Genomic DNA, 20,320 nt, shown 5'->3' on the forward strand with positions numbered 1-20,320 from the left:
TTTTTAAACCTTAATTAATATTTTCAACTTTATTTCTATTATTATATAACTACCAAATAAAGTATTTTAATTTCAAAACTTATACCAAAAGATTTAATAAATTTTTTTAATGATGATAATAATTAGATGCAAATTTTAAATTTTAAATTTGAAAAATAAAAATTTTAACTTAAATATAGAAAATATTTAGTTACGTAGAGAATAGTTTAACATTCAAATTTTTTCTCTATTTAACAAATAATACGTATGAGGCGGTTGGCGGTTGGTTAATGGTAGCTGCTTCATGTAGACATATAACGTGGCAACATTTCTGCAATCGGAAGAAAAAAATATAGAAAAAGTTTCGTAACCCGGTCCCAATCACAAGCTTCGTTCAAAGACGCATTTTCACAAACAAGTTGTGAGCAGGACTCAAAGCTTAGGTAGGTGCTCGACTTCTTTCGCTTTCCTTTGTACCGTTCGCTCAATGAGGAATGTCTTCGCTACTCTCAACCGTCATCGCCGTCTCACATTGCTCTCCACTGGTATCATTCTTCCTTTCTATTAGTCTTTCCTCTTCCGTCCCCGCTTATTATTCTATCAACATTAATATCAATTGTTCTTTGATTTCCTATTGCTGCACTGTGCTTAATTTTCTTCGATGCTAGTATTATCCTGATAATTTAAGTTTTAGGATTGTGAAGCACTTTTATAGCACCGAGTTGGGCATTTCTGGAACTTCCCGGAAGTAATATTTTGTTGGTCATATTTGTTTTACCTTCGGTTGTTCATTTAGTAATGTTCTTACGACCTTGAGTATATGTGGATGTTACTTTTTATATTAGTTGATTACTTATACTGCTTGCAGCTGTAAACCATAATAGACATGTTGGAACTATGCTGCGTTATTCTGTTTCTCCGGAAGTTCAGATGGATACCAGGCATCGATTATACTTGTTGCAACAACATCTGTAAGTGCATTCATATTTACCACTAAATTTTGCTGCTCGGAATTGGGTTATGTAATAAATTGGTCTGGTGAATGTGGAGTGTCTCTAACATTTGTTTTTTTTACCTTTTTTGTGCAGGTTTTCTACAGGTTTTGCCAGTGTGCATGGTGAGAGGCCTTCTGCAGAGTATGCTAAGCTGAGGAAAGAATCATTGGAAAGTGAATTTGGGCATACTGTTGGGACGCACAGCTCAACAAGCGTTTCTGCAGTATACCGATTTGGCCCATTTCTGGCTTTGTATAGAGCAGCAATCATTTCATTTCATGTATTGAAGTTGACCATTTGGCAATTCTTTTTTCGAGACATAAAAGAGCGTGCTGTGAAGGTATTATATGAATTTTATTCTTAAACATGTTCTGTTTAATAACTTGAATTGGTTCTATTATTCTTGCATGCTATATTCATCCAATATGAGAGCAGAGTAAAACATCGAAACCTTAGCATAATCTGGCTGACTTTGTACTAGAAGTTTGCTTGCTTTAGTGTTGCAATTTCATGTTATTTGGCCAATGGTTTTGCTGAAACTATCATAATTTCCTATTTCCTCTTTTTTTTTTCTTTTTTTTTTTGTTACAACAAGCTTATTGTATTTTTTACATTCTTTCAGTTTCGTGAGATGTTAATCCGCTTGGGTCCTTTCTATGTTAAGGTAAGTTCCTTTATCTTTGCTTTATCGTACTCTTTATTTATTCCGAACTGTTCCATTAAGTTTCTTATTGGGCTTTGTTTATTCTAGTTTCCCTTTACCAGAGTTTTACAGAAAGTTAAATTCTACTATTAGTCCCTGTACTTTGTGAAAGTTGTGGATTTAGTCCCTATACTTTAATATGGTCATTTTCAATCCTTTTCAAATTTTAAAATTTAACTCATCACCAAACGGTAACTGTTAAATTCATTAAGTTCTACTATTTTCAAAATTTGATGCATCAAACATGGTATCATATGTGAATGTCATATCAGCTTGTTATTTCCACATATTATGCATTAAAAATTCAGTTAATGGTTAACGATTGTCATTTGCATCAAGACTAAAATTTCAAAATTCGAAAACTATAGAATTTGATCCAATTGGAGAATATGGACTAAATCTACTATTATATGCATAGTACTGGACTATTAATTAAATTTAACCAAACAGATTTAACTGCTATTGATTGGGTCAGGACTAAATTTTCAAAATTCAAAAAGTACATGGACTAAAATTGACCAATTCAAAAAGTGCAAGGACTATAATTAATCAAATTAAAGTTCAGGGACTAAATCCACAACTTTCGCAAAGTACAAGGACTAATAGCAGAATTTAATCATTACAAAATTTTGCAAACTTTACTGTTCTGTTCTGCTTTTCGTTTAATTGGAACCAATGTGTGGAGATCTATTATGGGTCTGAAATTCAAGTATTGATGTTAACTTTTGATAAGGAGTTTGAAGACTTGATGGTTGCTCATTGACGTAGGCTATAGACATGCAAGCTTATATTTGTTTTATTGTTTGCTTTTGTATCAAACAAACCTTTTGCGTTTAATTTCTAGAGATAAAAGCAAGTAGAAAAATAAAATAAAATAAAATGTCTTAACCCATTTATTTCTCTTAATCCTCCTGGACAAAACTTATAACTTTGGTCTACTTTTATATGGGTATGCAGCTTGGACAGGCTTTGAGCACAAGAGCAGATATATTGCCACCTGTCTATTGCCAAGAGCTTGCTAAGTTACAGGTATACAGCCCCTTTCCTCAACCATACGTATACAGCTATGGGTTAAATTGTTGAGATTTATGAATTATTGATGTTTATCTTTGTCCATTTGTTTTCTTTCTGATTTGCACCTTTTCTATTAATGCCAGGATCAAATTCCCCCATTCCCGACTCGTATTGCAAAAAAATCTATTGAAATGGAATTGGGTATTCCAATTTCTGAAATTTTTGCTGATATTAGCCCAGAGCCTATTGCAGCAGCATCTTTAGGACAAGTGTATAAAGGTCAGACCACCATTTCTGTGAAAGGAAAACAATATATAATTCCTTTTTTGCTCCTTTCTGTATCATTGTCTCATGTTACAGACATTCCAACTTTTGATATATTATCTGTTAAAGATCTATATTTATGAGAATATATAAAGCTAAATGTTTGCTTTCATGGCTTTAAGTATTGCAGCTCGCCTTCATTCTGGAGAACTTGTAGCTGTTAAAGTACAGAGGCCTGGTATGTCACTAATGTTGACCCTTGATGCATTGTTATTCCATATGATTGGTGGCCAAATAAAGCGATTTGCAAAAGCTCGCAAAGATCTTTTAGTAGCTGTGAATGAAATGGTGAGTCTTCCTCGAGTGTTTAGATATCCAATCATGTTATATACTCGTCTATTATTAGTTATTATGCATGCATTGTAAATAGTATACTCAGATTTTGATCTTTGCAACAGTATGTGCATTTCTACCATCATCTTTTCATTGATGAGATTGTACATGCTTATGGACCTCTTCAGGTCTCTCTTCAATGAACAGGTAAGGCACATGTTTGATGAAATCGATTACGTACTGGAGGCTAGAAATGCTGAACGGTTTGCCTCTCTTTATGGTGGCTGGCCTGGTAAGTGTTTTATAATTGCTTATGACATATTAACTAATTTAAAGGTTAACAACTATATGGGACTTATTCGATTGTTTTGGCCTCTTGAAGAGTAGAAATACCAAAGGGGTTAACTTGTGCCCTGTTACATGACCTAGCATCATTTTGTTGTTGTCATTTTCTTGCCTATTATAGTATTCTGAGGATCTTAACTTTAATCTTGGACTGCTTCGTGTTAAAAGAAAGAAAAACTTATAGGAGGGTGGTTTATAGTTGAAAAGAAGTAAATGTTATGATTTCCTTCTTCCATGCTTCAAAATGTTACCACTGCATGTTGTTGTATTTGATGCTGTTAACCTTTTGGTGAGCCTTGCCCTTGTGATTTATGAATGGTTATTCATACTAGTGCAATTTCCTTGCGAGTACAGGTGATGGCCATACTTCTAATCATAATGCCAAAGGTGTGAATACCATCAAAAATAAAAATGCAAAGGGAATTAAAGTGCCAAAAATATATTGGAACCTGACCCGAAAAACTGTGCTTACTATGGAGTGGGTAGATGGAATTAAGCTCACAGATGAAGCTGCCCTGAAAAAGGCATATCTTAATCGAAGGGAACTGATTGACCCGGTAATCTAATTAAGTGTTCTGTTTGAGCTCTTGGCTATGTCAGCCATTACATTTGCAGCTCATATATGATCTAACTGTGTTCAGTTCGGTCTTATACTCCTTTTGATGGTTTGTTAGGGAGTGTATTGCTCTTTGAGACAAATGCTTGAGGTGGGGTTTTTCCATGCTGACCCACATCCAGGAAACCTGCTTGCTACTAGCTGTGGATCCCTTGCATATTTTGACTTTGGGATGATGGGGGATATTCCTCGCCATTACCGTGTAGGACTTATTCAAGTGGTAAGAGCTGTTCTATTGATAATTATACCAGGCTACTGCTTTATATTACGTTATCCATGCTCATGACAGATCTTCTACGCATTATGTTAGTATTCAAAATATGTTAGTTCTGGATGCAATAATGTTACATGAACCATTGAATATCAAAGAGACAACTAGTGCATAAGCTTGAATAAAGCTAAATAATATTTCAAAACTGAAATCTCATCTTTTCCTTCTAACCCTTGAGCAGAGAACATTTTGTTATTGCAGATGTCTCAACTCTGCAATGGGTTATTTTTCCCATATAAGAATGGAGAAAAATAATGGAATGAATAAAGTAATAGTTATCTTAGAAAATTTACAGTTACCTATTAACCCCAAGCTCTAAATTCTCTTGGCCTGGTTACTATTACATGCACATGTCATGTCCTCCTTTTATGCTTTTTTTTTTTTTTTTTTATGATGATACTGAGCTTTGATTGTTATTCCCTGAGGTTGTTCCTGTGTTCCTAAGTTCTTGCTTGTTTCAGCTTGTGCACTTTGTTAATCATGACTCTCTGGGATTGGCAAATGATTATCTTTCTTTGGGATTTATTCCTGAAGGAGCTGATATGCAATCCGTGGCAGATGCATTGCAGACATCTTTTGGGGATGGGACTCGACAATCTAAAGATTTCCAGGTTTTTGCTTGAAGTCCTTTACCTTATTTTCAGATTTTCCATTTGCAGTTTAAGTTCACCTATTTCTCTCCCTAATTTTTTCAAAGTACCAACAGGCATAATAAGCACTTCGAAATGCCATCTCTGTTGCTAGTTAGTAGTTCTACAAGTTTGTCCTTCAAAATGGTTCTTGATATTTGTTTGACTTAATGATGGGAAATTCATAGTTACGGGGAGAGATACATGTTAAAGATTGTGCTGTTCCTTGAGCATGGTTACCCACATTGCATAAATATAGCAAGTATCCAGTTCAGTTGCACTGTCTTATGATGAAAAATAAACTATAGTTTCTAAATTCACCAATTTGGGTTGCAGACTGAGATTCATTCGACGTTTGTTCTCTTTGATATCTGCATGTGTTTGCATGCTTTTATATAAGTCGTCATGATAAGTTCTTTTGAGACTTAGTTTTTTGTTTTTTTTATGGTTACTCGTCTCTGCAATGACTTTCCCATTGCTTTGTATTTCAGGGTATAATGAACCAGTTATATGATGTCATGTATGATTTTAACTTCTCTCTTCCCCCAGACTATGCTCTAGTGGTGAGAGCTCTTGCTTCACTAGAAGGAACAGCAAAAGCACTTGATCCAGATTTCAAAGTCATTGAAAGTGCATATCCTTTTGTGATTGGGAGGCTGTTGGCCGATCCCAGTCCTGACATGAGAAAAATCTTAAGGGAGCTTCTTATTCGTAACAATGGATCCATTAGGTGGAACCGCCTGGAGCGCTTGGTAGGTCTTCTCTCTTTGTTATTACATTTGCAGACCAATCCACTTTGACAACGAAATTGTTATCTGCTAGCAACAAATAAAGACAATTGTCTGTTCTAATTAAACTAAATTGCTTCATTCCCTTAAATGAGTGTGGTTCATCTTGTATCAGGTAGCTGCAATATCTGAACAGGCTTCTGAGGATCCTCCTGAATCTGAAGAAAATGATTCACCTCTGTCGGGATGGAAGTCATTCGATATGCATGCAGTTGTTGATGCCACAGAAGATCTTCTGCTTTTCATTCTATCTGAAAAGGGTCTAATGGTGCGCGTTTTCCTCCTTCGGGATATAATTCGAGCAGCAGATATCTTTCTGCATGATGAAGTCTTTGGTTGCAGGCTAGAAGCTGAAAGTAAAGCAAGGAGAACTTCAGAATTTGAGGTCTGTAATGTCTTTCATTATTATTCTCACAAACTGGAAGTAGCTTAATTTAACTTTGAGGTTAATTGCATGAGAAGTCTCTAAAATATAGCTCGCGGTTCTTAAAATTCAAAACATATTATTGAACCCTCAGAGTATCAACATTGTACAATCAGGTCAGTTTGGGCGTTCACTGATCAAATTTTAAATGTGTATACTTATTACATGGACAGCTTGCATTTTAGATTTGGAATGTTAAAAAGGACATTGTTTTTAAAATTTAGGGAAGTTTTGTTTTAACACCTCAGTTGTCCGTGTAATAGTTACAAACGTACTAGTTTTAAATATGTTCTAGCTTATGGCTAAGCTGACCAGAGGACGTTAATCATGTGATACTCATCCTTTGAGGATTCAGTTACAATGTTTTGAAATTTAGAGATTAATTTAAAAATCTAGATCCAATTGGAGGACGTTTAGTATAATCAATCTTTTTCACTTTATCATAAACTTGCTTAGGCTGTAATTGAGCGTAGCTGACCTGAATAGTGAAAAGTTTGAATTTAAGCTCCACTTGAAATTTGAGGTTAGATATTCGGTTTGAGCCTAGTTGAACATCAATTTTTAAGTTTGAGTTTAATTAAATTCACTTATTAATTTTTATACTTAGCTTTGATTAAAGCTTTCGTACTTTTTTTCTATATATTTTCATAATGCAAAAAATATATCAAATTGAAAAGCTCGAATTCGATTCTAGCTCAGCTCGAGAATTTTCTAATTGCATTTGACTCGAATAAGTTTCATTAAATCTGCCTAGATGTGGTTTGGAAGGATTATTTTATTGTGTATTTTGTTATATAGTATGGTTTTGATATTGCAGGATGGTGCGATTATGAGTAGGGTAGTTAATGGATTCGGGTTACTTACTCGAGCAGTAAAGTCGGCCCCTGAGATTTGGACGGCGATGTTGATGCGCATTGTGTTGAAGCCACAAACCCTTGGCTTTTCTGTAGATATCATATCGGCCGTGTGCAACCACGTCAGCAACAAATTCCCAGAGTCCTTTTGGGTTTGTATGTCCAGACTGATTCACGAGTTGTCAAAAACCCATGCACCTGACACTCGTATGAGATAATAACAACTTGTATTTACAAAGTGTGTTTATATTGGAAACTTAGTCTAATGGATTTTAAATTTGATTTAATCTATGAATTCAAAATGAAAATTAAGAGATTCCAATTTAATTTGAACCATCTAAATTCATTTTGAAATGTTAAAATTTAAATAATGGATTTTAAATTATTTAAATTTAAATGACTTCAACTCAAAACAATTAAAAATAATGAACTGATTTGTGCTTATTTTAAAATGGTAAGAATAAAAAATAATAAGAATTCTAACTTTGGAAGTGATTTTTATATAATATAAAGCTAACTCCCAAGTTGGGAATAATAGTTTCTCTCTCTCTCTCTAATATATTTTTCAACTCTTTTTATGCCGTGTAAAGTAAAAGATAAAATTATCAATTTAGTTTATTTCTTTTGAACTCCATTTAAATTTTTAGAAAAGAAGTTGTAACAGTCATTCCAAATCACTTAATTCTTTCTTAGATTAAATCCAAATAAATTAGTTTTATTTTCCTTCTTAATGTTTATTATCATTATAAAAGTAAATTAATATCATTACACTTGAATATCCAATTCTAAGTACTTCAATGTCAACGTTTACTTATTATTTTAACTTTAATTTAACCTTTCATTTAAATATTTTTAAAGAAGATAAATAATATAATTTTGAGGAAAAGCATAATGTAGATATATTTATTATATATCTTTATTGCCAATCCCAAATAGAGTAAACTGGATTAATCTAAACCTTTTAGATTTATTTAAAATAAATAGGTATGTTGTTAAATTCCTTCATTATGAATTAATTACATTTTAAATATTATACTGTTTTTAGGCTATAAATCTTCTTTTAATTTTATTTTCGGCTTGTAATTGTATATTTGATTTTATCTCAAGAATAAAACATGGATTAGAGCTCATAAATTATCTAAATATGGTTGTTTGTAAATTATCTAAAGATTATTAGTGTTAATTTGGTTCGTTTGATACTTCTTTTTGGAGGTTATGATTTTCTTTTCTTTTTTAAAATTAATTTATGGTGGCTTTAATTGGTTTTAGAAGTTTCATTTTTATTTATAATATAAGTGATTTTTGATTGAAAATTATTTGATGTTGTGATTTTATTTAAAATTGTTTTTGATTTAAAAGTTTTATTTTGTTTTAGAAGTTATAGTTACAATTTCATGTAATAAATAAACTTTATATCTATTTTCATTGCATTTATGTAATACCCCATATCGATTTGATCATCGGGTCCAAGCTATAGGATGTCATATTCGTTATCGGAGCAACTATGATCAATTACATTCAATTCATACTATTCTACATTTAATTACAAGTAATACATGCATATTATATTATATTATATTATATTATATTATATTATATTATATTATATTATATTATATTATATTATATTATATACAATATTTTTGGGCCTTACGCAAGCTTACGAAAATTCTACTGCTAACCCAAGGTCAAACTAGGACCAAATCAAAAAAGATTTTAAAATCTTGGGTTAGACATCGCGACTTTAGGGGTTCCTCGTCACAACGCAACATACTGACTAAGCTCATTGCAACGTTGAGAGCATGTCATCGCGACTTAACTCTCTATTTCTAAAAGGTCCAATTTGGTACCACCCTACAAATACATAAACAACCAATTCTCATTTCCACGCCACATTTCCAACCAAATGTACATCCCTAACAAGTTCAATTATAAATAAAACTACTTTATTCATAATTGGACAAATATCATACATCTATTTGCATTATTACCATTCAATATAGATGCTAATTTCATGGCACAACCATCCACAACATTTAGCATGTGTACATACTCAAATAAACCTTACCATAACAACATTTTTAAGCAATTCAAACCTTATGACACACATAGTTCTATGATTCAACCATTTGACCAATTCCAAAATATCAATTCTAGCTTCAACTATGGACATGATCACAAATTTTACCAAAACCGACTCAATCTAGGCACATGCCATATATTTAACAAAACAAAACTATACAAACTTTGTTGAGTCGAGGATTGCTTCTTGAATTTTAGAACTACTTCTTGTAATCTCGAAGATCACCTATACTTGCGCATAGAGAAAATAAACTGTACGTTGAACGGTAAAACTCAATGGTATTTCTATGATTCAAGTCATTATAATACAAGTTTAAAACAGTGCATACAATCAATTTTAGTGCAATTCATAGTCAAGCCCATGCAATTTATCACAGTTCCCATACATAGTCCACAGCAACTAAGATGTATTTGTTCCCATACGAAGAAGGAAACGGGCCTAAGAAGTCAATGCCCCATATGTCGAATAATTCAATATCCAAAATATTTTTTAAGGGCATCTCATTCCTCCTTGATATATTACCAGTCCTTTGACATTTATCACAGTTCTTCACATAATCATAAGTATCTTTAAATAGTGTAGGCCAAAAGAAACCTACTTGCAAAATCTTTGCTGCAGTACGTGAACCACCAAAGTGTCCCCCAGTTGGAGATGAATGGCAATGATACAATATCTCAGCAATCTCACTTTCAGCTACACACTTTCGGATTATATTTTCTGCACACTGTTTAAACAAAAACGAATCCTCCCAAAGATAATACCGACTATCATGAAGGAATTTCTTCCTTTTTTGGTATGTCATTTCTCAAGGAATTATTCCACATGCAAGATAATTGGCAAAATCAGCAAACCAAGGTGTTTCATGAATTCAACTCACCTCAAATAAGTGCTCCTCTGGGAAATTCTCGTTGATAAGCACACATGATCGAGTTATCTCATCTTGCTCTAACCTCGATAGATGATCAGCTACTTGATTTTCAACACCTTTTCTATCTTGGATCTCAAGGTCAAATTCTTGGAGTAAAGTATCTAACGAATTAGCCTCGGTTCATATCTTTCTTCGTGAGCAAGTATTTAATGGCCGCATGGTCAGTAAATATTGTAACCTTGGTACCTATAAGATATGAGCGGAATTTTTTAAAAGCAAAAACTATAGCAAACAGTTCCTTTTCAGTTATCGTATAATTGATTTGGGCTCCCGTCAAGGTTCTACTTGCATAGTAAATGGGGTGAAACACTTTATTTCTTCTTTGGCCCATCATAGTTCCAATGGCATAGTCACTTACATCGCACATCAACTCAAAATGTGAGTTCCAATCAAGTGTGACGATTATTGGGGCTGAGATTAATCGTTTTTTCAGCTCTTCAAAAGCCTCTAAACATGCTTTGTTGAAATCGAACACTGTATCTTTCTCTAACAACAAACACAGCGGCTTAGAAATTTTCGAGAAATCCTTGATAAACCTTCAGTAAAAATCGGCATGGCCTAAGAAACTTTCGACTCCTTTCACATTAATTGGGGTCGGTAATCTTTCAATTACATCCACCTTTGCTTTGTCGACTTCAATTCCTTTCTTTAAAATTCTATGGCCTAAGACAATCCCTTTCTTAACCATAAAATGACGTTTCTCCCAGTTAAGGACAAGATTCGTCTCTTCGCATCTCTTCAGTACCTTAGCCAAATTACTCAAATAGATATCATAAGTGTTACAAAAAATAGAAAAATTATCCATGAATACCTCAACAAAATTTTTGACCATATCAGTAAATATTGCCATCATGCATCGTTGAAAAGTTACAGGTGCATTGCATAAACCAAAAGGCATTCGCCTAAAAGCAAACATACCGTACAGACAAGTAAAGGTTGTTTTATGTTGGTCCTCTGGGGCTTACTATTTTTTACTTATTTATGATTTTAAAAAAAGGAGAAGGTGATACCACTGCGAATTTTATTTATTTATTTTATTTAGCCCCTCCGCCTTTTAATGTTTTTGTAATTAAGTTTTTTATTTTTAAATTTACCCCTTTATTTATTTTCGATTTCAATTCGATCCTGATTGGACGACGCCGTTTAGGGAAATAGGAAAAATTTCTCTTCCGGTCCCTCCATGTAATATGCGCGTTCAATTTGGTCCTTCAGTTTCCATTTATGTATAGATTTGCCTCAGAGTTTTTATTTACAGTTCAAATTAGTCTTTTTTCATTTTCTTTATTTTTTATTAATTAGTTTTTTATTATTTTTTTATATTTAGTTATTTTTTTAAAAAATATATGTATATATATTTTTCATATACGCATATTTATTTTTTGTAGTATAATATAAATATTTTTTATTTATTTATATGTAATTATTTTTTTATCTATATGTATATATTTATTTTAGTATACATATGTATGTACACATATTAATATTTTAACTAATTTTTATATATATGAACATATTCATTTTTTTAAAATGCAAATATATTTTTTATATACTTTATAATTTTTTTTCCTTTATTTTCATAAATGCATCATGTATGTATAAGTTTCATAGCCCAAGATTTCATATGTAAATTATGTGTATGACTTTTAATTTCAATGCATATATACTATGTGCCTTTTATTCTTTATATTTTGTTTATTTTCTTCATTCGATTATTAAGTCATGTTTTTGTTTAAATGTTAAAATTCATTTTTTTGTTTTGATCATTCATTTGATATTTTGTATGTGATTATTTTTATTATGTATATTGATTCTATTTATTCATTTATTTATATTATTTCTCTGACACTGTAATATTTATTATTGCATGGTATATTTAATGTAGCATCACATCATTTTTTTTTACTCGATTTCAAACTTTTCAAAATTGAGATAGTGCTTGTATTTAGGATTTTCAAGGAAATTGAGCCATAACGTATTGGGTTCCGATTTTCTTCGTTAAATCTAACAATCGAGCATTTCTCTTTAATCAAAAATTAAGAACTCATTATTGGGAATTCAACACGTTGTGCCCTAACGTATTGGATGTGAGCATTGATTTCTCGAAATGAATATTTTTAAAAAAATAATAAAGGAAATATTCCGAGTTTGGGATTCTAAAGGAATTGTGCCCTAACGTATTGGGCCGTGATTTCTTAAATATTGAATAAATGGATATTCTTTTAAATTTTTATTGCACTAGTATTTTGCCCTAATTCATTTTTGGGGAAAATTAGAATGTCGTGCCCTAACGTATTGGGTGTGGTATTTTCTTTCTCTGAAATGATAAGGGTCTTAATACGTAACATTTTAAGTTTTTTGCTAAGGATTAAGTTTTTCAAATTTTCGACATTAAGACATTAATTATTTAACTAGGTACCAATTTTTGGGCGTAATGAGGGTGCTAATTCTTCCTCATACGTAACCGACTCCCGGACCCGTTTTTCTAAAATTTGTAGACCAAAGTCATTTTTTAGGTGACCCAATCACACCTTAATAAAAAATTGTTGGCGACTCCCAATTTTCATTTTTTTGAAGTCGACAACCTAAAAATTTTGTTTTTCAAATAATGGTTTCGACAGCTTCAGTTCAGGCACCAGCCAATGTCAATATTGGACAGATTAACAAAGCGAGAGAAAGCAACAGACAGAGATAAGGCAATGGGAGAAAGCAAAGCAATGGCGTCGGGATGGGTTTTAGAAGGTGAATGGCGTCGGGCCGTAGGCGTCGTTTTCGGTGTCGGTAATGGGTTTTGGTTTTGGTAAGAAACGCAGCTCTTTGAGTTGAGAGGCTTATGAGAAATGTTCTTTTTTTTACGCTTTTTAGGGTTTTTTTAGGGAAAAAAATAAAGGGGATCGGGGTAGGGGAGAAATGGTTTGGGAAAAATAAAATGAGAAAAATAAAAAGAGATTCCAGGTGGGATTTAGGGTTTCCGGGGTGGGGGAATCGATTTTGGGAAAAAGAGAGATTTCATTTGAAATTTTGGGATAAAAAAATATAATTACAAAGCCACGTGGTTTTGTAAAAATATGTTGTGGCATTTGGAAAAAAAACGTTATTATTGCTCGACTTTTAGTGGCGTTTGGACCAAAAACGTCATTATTGCTTACCTTTTGCTCGCTAACGCTCGATTTTTTTACAATTTTTATATTGAATTATTGTATCTTTCATATAAATTTTAAATAAATAATTTTTTAAATTTTAAGTAATATTTAAAAGAATTAGATAAAATTATAATTTTTAGTTTTTGTATTTCATTTTTATTTTTGTATTTCTTTTTTTTGTTATAATTTGGTCCTATCCAAAGTAGATAGTTATCTATTCATATCGTTACTTTTTATTTATTTATCAATGTTTTTTTAAATCTAATATTTAAATATATCAAATGGTTTAGATTAAATATTTTTAAATACAAAAGCATTAATTGATTGTATAAAATTACATCATTTAACAAATCTCAAGTAAACCTTAAATCCTAAACCATTTAATATATATAAACTTTATCTATTATCTCTTAAATAATTTAAACTATAACCATAATTTTAATATATTAAAATTAATATTATCTCTTTTACAATTATATAAAAAATTATTTAATATATAAATTAAAAACCACTAATTAATCTAAACTCTAAATCTCTAACCATTATTCCTCAAACCCTAAACCCCTAACCCTTAACCCTTAACCACTAACCCTTAAACCCTAAACCTTAAACCCCAATCCTTAAACCATAAACCATAATCCCTAAACCCATAATCCATAAACCTTAAAATAGTAACTCTTAAACCTTAAACCCTAAACCATATACCTTAAACCATAAACCCTAAACTATAATGGTCACTAATTCAATATTTTAAAATTAATACTATCTCTTTTATGATTATATAAAAAATTATTTAATATATAAATTAAAAAATGCTAATTAGTCTAAACCCTAAACCCCTATCCCTTAAACCTTGAATCATAAAACAAAAACCATAAACCTTAAACCCTTAACCCTTAAATCACAACCCTTAAACCATAAACCATAATCCTTAAATCATAAAGCTCAATCTATAACGGCGTTTTTCAAAAGCTGCCGCTAATGCTCGATCTATAGCGGTGTTTTTCAAGATGCGCCGCTAATACTCGATCTATAGCTGCGTTTTTGAAAAACACAGCTAATGCCACTAAAGCTCAAATGGTAGTGTTGTGCTTAATTTTTTTGCGGCATTTTTCAAAAAGCGCCGCTAATGGTTGACCTATAGCGGCGCTTTTTCAAAAAGCACTGCTAATGCTCGATCTATAGCGGCATTTTTCAAGAAGCGCCGCTAATGCTCGATCTATAGCGGCGTTTTTCAAGAAGCGCCGCTAATGCTCGATCTATAGCAACGTTTTTCAAAAAATGCCGCTAATGCCACTAAAGCTCAACATAAAACGATGGTGTTGTGCTTAATTTTTTTTGCTACGTTTTTTAAAAAGCGCTGCTAATGGTCGACCTATAGCGACGTTTTTCAAAAAGCGCCGCTAATGCTCGATCTGTAACGGTGTTTTTCAAGAAGCGCCGCTAATGCTCAACCTATAGCGGCGTTTTTTAAAAAGCGCCGCTAAAAATGTCGCTAAAAACATGTTTTGTTGTAGTGTATATGTTAAATTGAATTGTATGCTTTAAATGGAATGTATGTGTTACGTCTAAATTATATAGTTTTTTATCACTTTTTTACTTATAATCTATGCAAATTTCGAGTATATGGATAGCTAATTGAGTCATTTTAGTTCATATTAAGACATTGGGAATAATTTTAGTAAAGTGTGTAATTTTATGAAATAAAGTATTAATTTTACTATTTTATGTTACATATTAATTTTTGCTCAACTTGTTGCAGTTGGACCACTGAATTAAATAAATGTGGGAGCCAAGACACACATGGACATGAGCTAATATCCGCTCCATGTGGACGGCAACATAACAATTTTGACCTAGGAAAATTAATCAAGCCTAGTTGAAAGTTGGTTGCTGAGAAAGGCTAGTCTACTAGCTAGTTGGGTTGTCAAAACCGTCCAACAAAGGGGAGAAGAGCCTAAATCGGCTAAGGCATGAAAATCAACCCAAATGAGCTTTGGAATATTTGAACTGAAGGTCCTTGCATGTGTGAAAAGATCAGAAATCAGCCCTCAACTTAACCTTTAAAAACAGTCCAACCCTATGCATGATTCATGCATAAAATCAAGCATGAATCAAGCAACCAGTCAACCCTCTCTCCAATATTTATGGTGGGCCAAATAAGGGAGAAATCCTTTCATGCTATTTTTAGCAAACTCCCAAGCCACTCCACTATTATAAATACCACCTCCCATCTCTCATTTCATTCATCCCTCAATTCACATTTCTATCATCTTTCTCTCATCTTTCTTTCCTCTCTTCCACGCATAAGCCATCCATTTCTCCACTTCCCTTTAGCTGCCATTTCCCTTGAGAAAAACTGATACGAGCAGCTCGGCCCAATTCAAAGGCCAGACTAGAGATGGGCCTAGTTTCTCTCAAGGCCCAATCACAAAATCCAAATCCAAGCAGTTAAAGTCAAGCCTCAACTTATTCGTTCAACACTTTATCACAAAAAAATTTGAAAAGAAGAGTTGAAGCTTCAAGATGATGGATTTTGGAACAATGATGTATTAGAAGGGATTAATTTTATTAGTGGGCCTAAACTCTCAATCAATGATGACAAGCCAATGTGGAGAATGTTAACAAGCTTAGGCATTTCACTTCAAAGACCCTAATCAATCCCACAAGCTTAGGCGTTTCATATTGGGTTCGGGTTTTAGGCTTAATTTTTATTATACATGAGCCCAATATTGTGTTTATTATCTCTTATTATTTTTTATTACGAATTTTTTTATAAATATGAAGTATTTTAAGTTATTAGGAGTTTTATGTTAACAAGAAAGTTTTGTTTAAAACTACTTCTTGTTTAGATTAATTAGAGTTTTAGTATACTTTAGAGTTTGATTTGGATGACTTAGCTAGCCTATATAAAGGCTTCTTCATTGTTCATTAAAAAAACAATTTTTTTCATTAATAAAGTTTTCAACACTAGGACTTTATTTCTTTGAGCAAGAATTCTTTCTTGTGATTTTAGAAGTAGTTTTATTCTCGATTTTCTTTAAGCAGTCTTAGGGATTCATTCTTCACCCTTCAATTTGCCAAGGATTATTTGTTAGAGGGTTGATTAGAGTCATTAATTGAGTTTGTTGGGATTTATATCTTAAAGGGTTCAATTGGACATTTGTCCTATCTATCATATCCATCGGTTTATTCAATCCATCTTCCACTTTTAAATTTCGTCTATTTTTTTCTTTGTTCTTAAATTTCATCTTTTACTATTTTTGACTTTTTTATTACTAAATTTATTTATTTCTTCTTTTCAGATCAGATCCAAATCTTTCCTTTTCGAGTCGAACAACCTGAATTCAATCCACTTCCGCCTTCATTCTGTATCATTTGTTATTAGATTCGGGCATTTTAGGTGTTCTTTATGTTCTTATAAACTGTTAAACTGATTTCCAGCAAGCAATCTCAAAACAGTTTTTGTTCTTTTTACCTAGAAAGTTTTCGGGAAAAAATATTTTTCAGTGGGTAAACGTTTTTCAAACAATCTGAAATTTTACATACTGTTTCTTGGCACTATTTTAGAGAATAAAAAAATATTTTCCAAAAAAAAAGTGATCGAAAAAAATAAAAAAATAAGAAAATATTCTGTGAGTTGAATTTTGTGCCGAAATTGTTTATATCTAATCTACATTATTTGAGGAGACTCTAGTTAAAATTTCATGATTTTTGAAAATCGGAAACACCTTGAACAAAAAAAATTCAAGTTATTTTCCATTATTTTAGGTTTTCAGTTGGGTAGTTTATTTTCTTTGATTCTAGCATTAGGTTTTCTTTTGTTTTAGGTTTTTTTTTTTCTATTAAGCATTCTAACACATTTTTGTTTCTTGTGTTAATAGGTACGAAAATAGTTGCCTCTCATTTCTTCACTCAACTCACTTCCTTTGGAGTCGAGTTTTTCTTTGGCTTCTTAGAGCTTTAGGTCAACTTTGTTAGAGAGTCATCCCACATCTTTTTGAATATTATTGAGTTTGATCACTCTTTAAAAGTTACAAGCGAGAAAATCTTAATTTCTTTTCTTTGTCTCTTAGAGTTTTTTCTTTATTGCGAGTGTATAACGGTGAGGTTTAATTTTTTTTAATCAATTTTTTTCTGAGTTTTTTTTTATTTTAGCCTCTGATAATGGTACTACACGTAGTAAGGACGAGGAGCATGATTTATCCATGGTTACCATGGACCAATTTACAGCAACGCTCGATGAACTTCGACAAGAATTCAAAGAGGCACAACAATGTTTGGGAACTAAGTTCTCCACATTGCAAGCTCAAGTCCTTCATCACATAGCAGTCCAACAAAATTTTAGTCAAACTTTAGCTCGAATGGAAACTAACAACGATGATGATGAGTAACCTCTTCGTCATGATGATAAGACAGATGATTATGATGATGGTTATGAGCTGCGACAATCTTCTGGATGTATTAAATGTGGCTCGCGTACTCATGCTACAACCTCTGGTACTAGTTCTCATAGCCACTTCTCTATGAATAAACCAAAATTTAGTGTTCCACCATTTAAAGACAAGCATGATCTTGATGCTTATTGTGATTGGGAGAATAAAATTGAGCTATTATTTGAATATTGCAAATGTTCAAAGGAAGAGAAGGTTCCATTAGCTACCTTGAATTTCTCCAATTATGTTTTAAGTTGGTGGACTCAATTATTATGGTTCCAACAAATGAACCATAAGAGATCCATTATTTAGTGGGATGATTTAAAGCGAATCATGCAAAAATGGTATGTATCACCTCATTACTATAGGGACCACAAACAGAAGCTTCAAAATCTTGTTCAAGGTAATAAATCTGTGATGGAATATTTTCACGCGATGGAGGTTTTGATGCAATGAGCTAATAAAGATGAGGAGGAGGAAGATACTATAGCTCGATTTGTAAATGGGTTGAATGAAAATACCACTGAGATTTTAGATCTTTAAACTTTTATTGATTTGGACGAAGCTGTTCAAAAAGCTTGTAGATTGAAGAACGATTGAACCAAAAATCTAAAATTTGTTCATAGGGTTGTGCATCTAATTGGAGTACATTGACCTCTACCTTTCAGGGCTCAAAATTCATTCCACCACAAGTGAATCGTATACCTCTATCTAAAGACAAACCTAAGTGACTTAGTTGGAAAGATGGGGCGGCGCCTAAAGGTACTTCTTCTATTGTACAGGTACGTTCTAGTACTTCTTCTAAACCTACTTTGAATCATTCTTGTGATGTTAAATGCTACAAATGTAATGGCAATGGACATTATTCTCGTGATTGTCCCAATCAAAGGGTAATGTTGATAAGTAACAATGGTACCCTTATTTCTTATTCTGAGAATGATGATTTAAATGCTACTAATGTTGTTTGTGACTATGATAATGAAGAAGAACATGAAGAGGTTTTAAAACCTCCAACTGATGGGGAGGATTTTCTTAAGTCTCATTGTCTTGTAGTGCGACAATCTCTTAGTATTCAAGTAAAGGACAATTTTGGTGAAGTGCAACGGACTAACATATTCCACTCGAGGTGCTTGATTCAAGGAAAGTTGTGCCAATGTGATGAGTATTTTTTTAGTGGATAATTTATCTTTACCTTGTCAAAGAAACCCTAAGCCATATCACTTACAATGGCTTAATGAAGGTTCAGAAGTTAAGGTAGTTAAATAGTCCTTAATTGCATTCAAGATTGGGAATTATTCTGACGAGATTTGGTGTGATGTAGTTCCCATGCATGTCAATTATTTGCTTCTTGGTAGACCATGGCAATATGATCGTGATGTGGTGCACAATGGAAAATTGAATCGTTACTCCCTTGTGTTTAAAGGGAAGAAATTTATTCTCTCTCATTTGGATCCAAAAGATGTACACAATGATCAGCTCAAGATGAAAAAGTTTTGTGAGGGGTTATAAGGAAGAAAGATTTAATTGAAAAGATAGAGAGAAAAGATGCCATTAGTGATAAAATTCAAAATACAAATGGCCTAATGGTGAATGAACCCTCTAATGGTAAAAACAGAGTGTGAAATTTATTTGCAAGTAAAAAAGATGTGAGGAGAGCCCTATATCACAAATAACCTTGTATCCTTGTGAGGTTTAGGCAAATTTATTTATCTTTAGCTAACCTTAACGATATTTTGCCTAGTGTCTTTACATATTTGTTGCAAGATTATGAGGATGTTTTTAATAAGGCACTTGAAGGTTTACCACCTCTACGAGGCATAGAGCACCAAATTGACTTAGTACCTGGTGCAACCATTCCAAACTGTCCAAGTTACCGAAGCAATCTAAAGGAGACAAAGAAGTTACAAAGGTAAGTGGAAGAGTTATTACAAAAAGGTTACTTTAGAGAAAGTTTGAGCCCTTGTGCCGTCCTTGTCTTAATGGTGCCTAAAAAGTATGGTTCATTCCGAATGTGTGTTGATTGTTACCCAATCAAAAAAATAATGGTAAAGTATAGGCATCAAATCGCTAGACTTAATTACATGCCTGATGAGTTAAATGGTTCAACAATTTTTACTAATATTGATTTAAAAAGTGGTTATCACCAAATTCGCATGAGGGAAAGGGACGAATGGAAAACAGCCTTTAAAACTAAGTTTGGATTCTATGAGTGGCTTGTTATGCCTTTCGCTCTAACTAATGCCGCTAGTACTTTCATCAAATTAATGAATCATGTTTTAAGGCCTTATTTGGGTAAATTCGTGGTAGTATATTTTGGTGATATTCAGATTTACTCAACTTCTTTAGATGATCTTATTTTCTATGTTAAATCTATTTTGGACGTTTTGAGAATTGAAATGTTATTTGCCAACCTTGATAAATGCACTTTTTGCTGTAATAAACTAATCTTTCTAGGTTTTATAATAAGTGCTCAAGGTATTCATGTCGATAAGGACAAAGTAAAGGCAATTAGAGAGTG

The 20,320-nt window shown here is 32.5% G+C and overlaps 1 protein-coding gene across 1 annotated transcript; it reads left to right on the forward strand.

The window, feature by feature from the left end:
* The first annotated feature begins 263 nt into the window (after window positions 1-263).
* On the forward strand, window positions 264-7,551 carry LOC105774249 (uncharacterized). The gene is made up of 14 exons (XM_012596668.2): window positions 264-524; window positions 848-950; window positions 1,068-1,314; window positions 1,597-1,638; window positions 2,635-2,706; window positions 2,835-2,970; window positions 3,146-3,303; window positions 3,496-3,580; window positions 3,988-4,190; window positions 4,308-4,469; window positions 4,982-5,131; window positions 5,641-5,901; window positions 6,053-6,322; window positions 7,179-7,551. The coding sequence occupies exons 1-14, from the start codon at window positions 467-469 to the stop codon at window positions 7,431-7,433; spliced, it is 2,202 nt and encodes a 733-aa protein (XP_012452122.1). The 5' UTR covers window positions 264-466; the 3' UTR covers window positions 7,434-7,551.
* The last annotated feature ends 12,769 nt before the right edge of the window (window positions 7,552-20,320 follow it).

The sequence above is a fragment of the Gossypium raimondii genome, chromosome 6 (genome assembly GCF_025698545.1).
Source record: "Gossypium raimondii isolate GPD5lz chromosome 6, ASM2569854v1, whole genome shotgun sequence".
Classification (NCBI taxonomy): Eukaryota; Viridiplantae; Streptophyta; class Magnoliopsida; order Malvales; family Malvaceae; genus Gossypium; species Gossypium raimondii.

Coding starts and splice junctions, on each gene's coding strand:
- LOC105774249 (XM_012596668.2), top strand. CDS start 467: ATGAGGAATGTCTTCGCTACTCTCAACCGTCATCGCCGTCTCACATTG. Junction 951..1,067: donor TACTTGTTGCAACAACATCT/GTAAGTGCATTC, acceptor TTTTTTGTGCAG/GTTTTCTACAGGTTTTGCCA. Junction 4,191..4,307: donor GAAGGGAACTGATTGACCCG/GTAATCTAATTA, acceptor ATGGTTTGTTAG/GGAGTGTATTGCTCTTTGAG.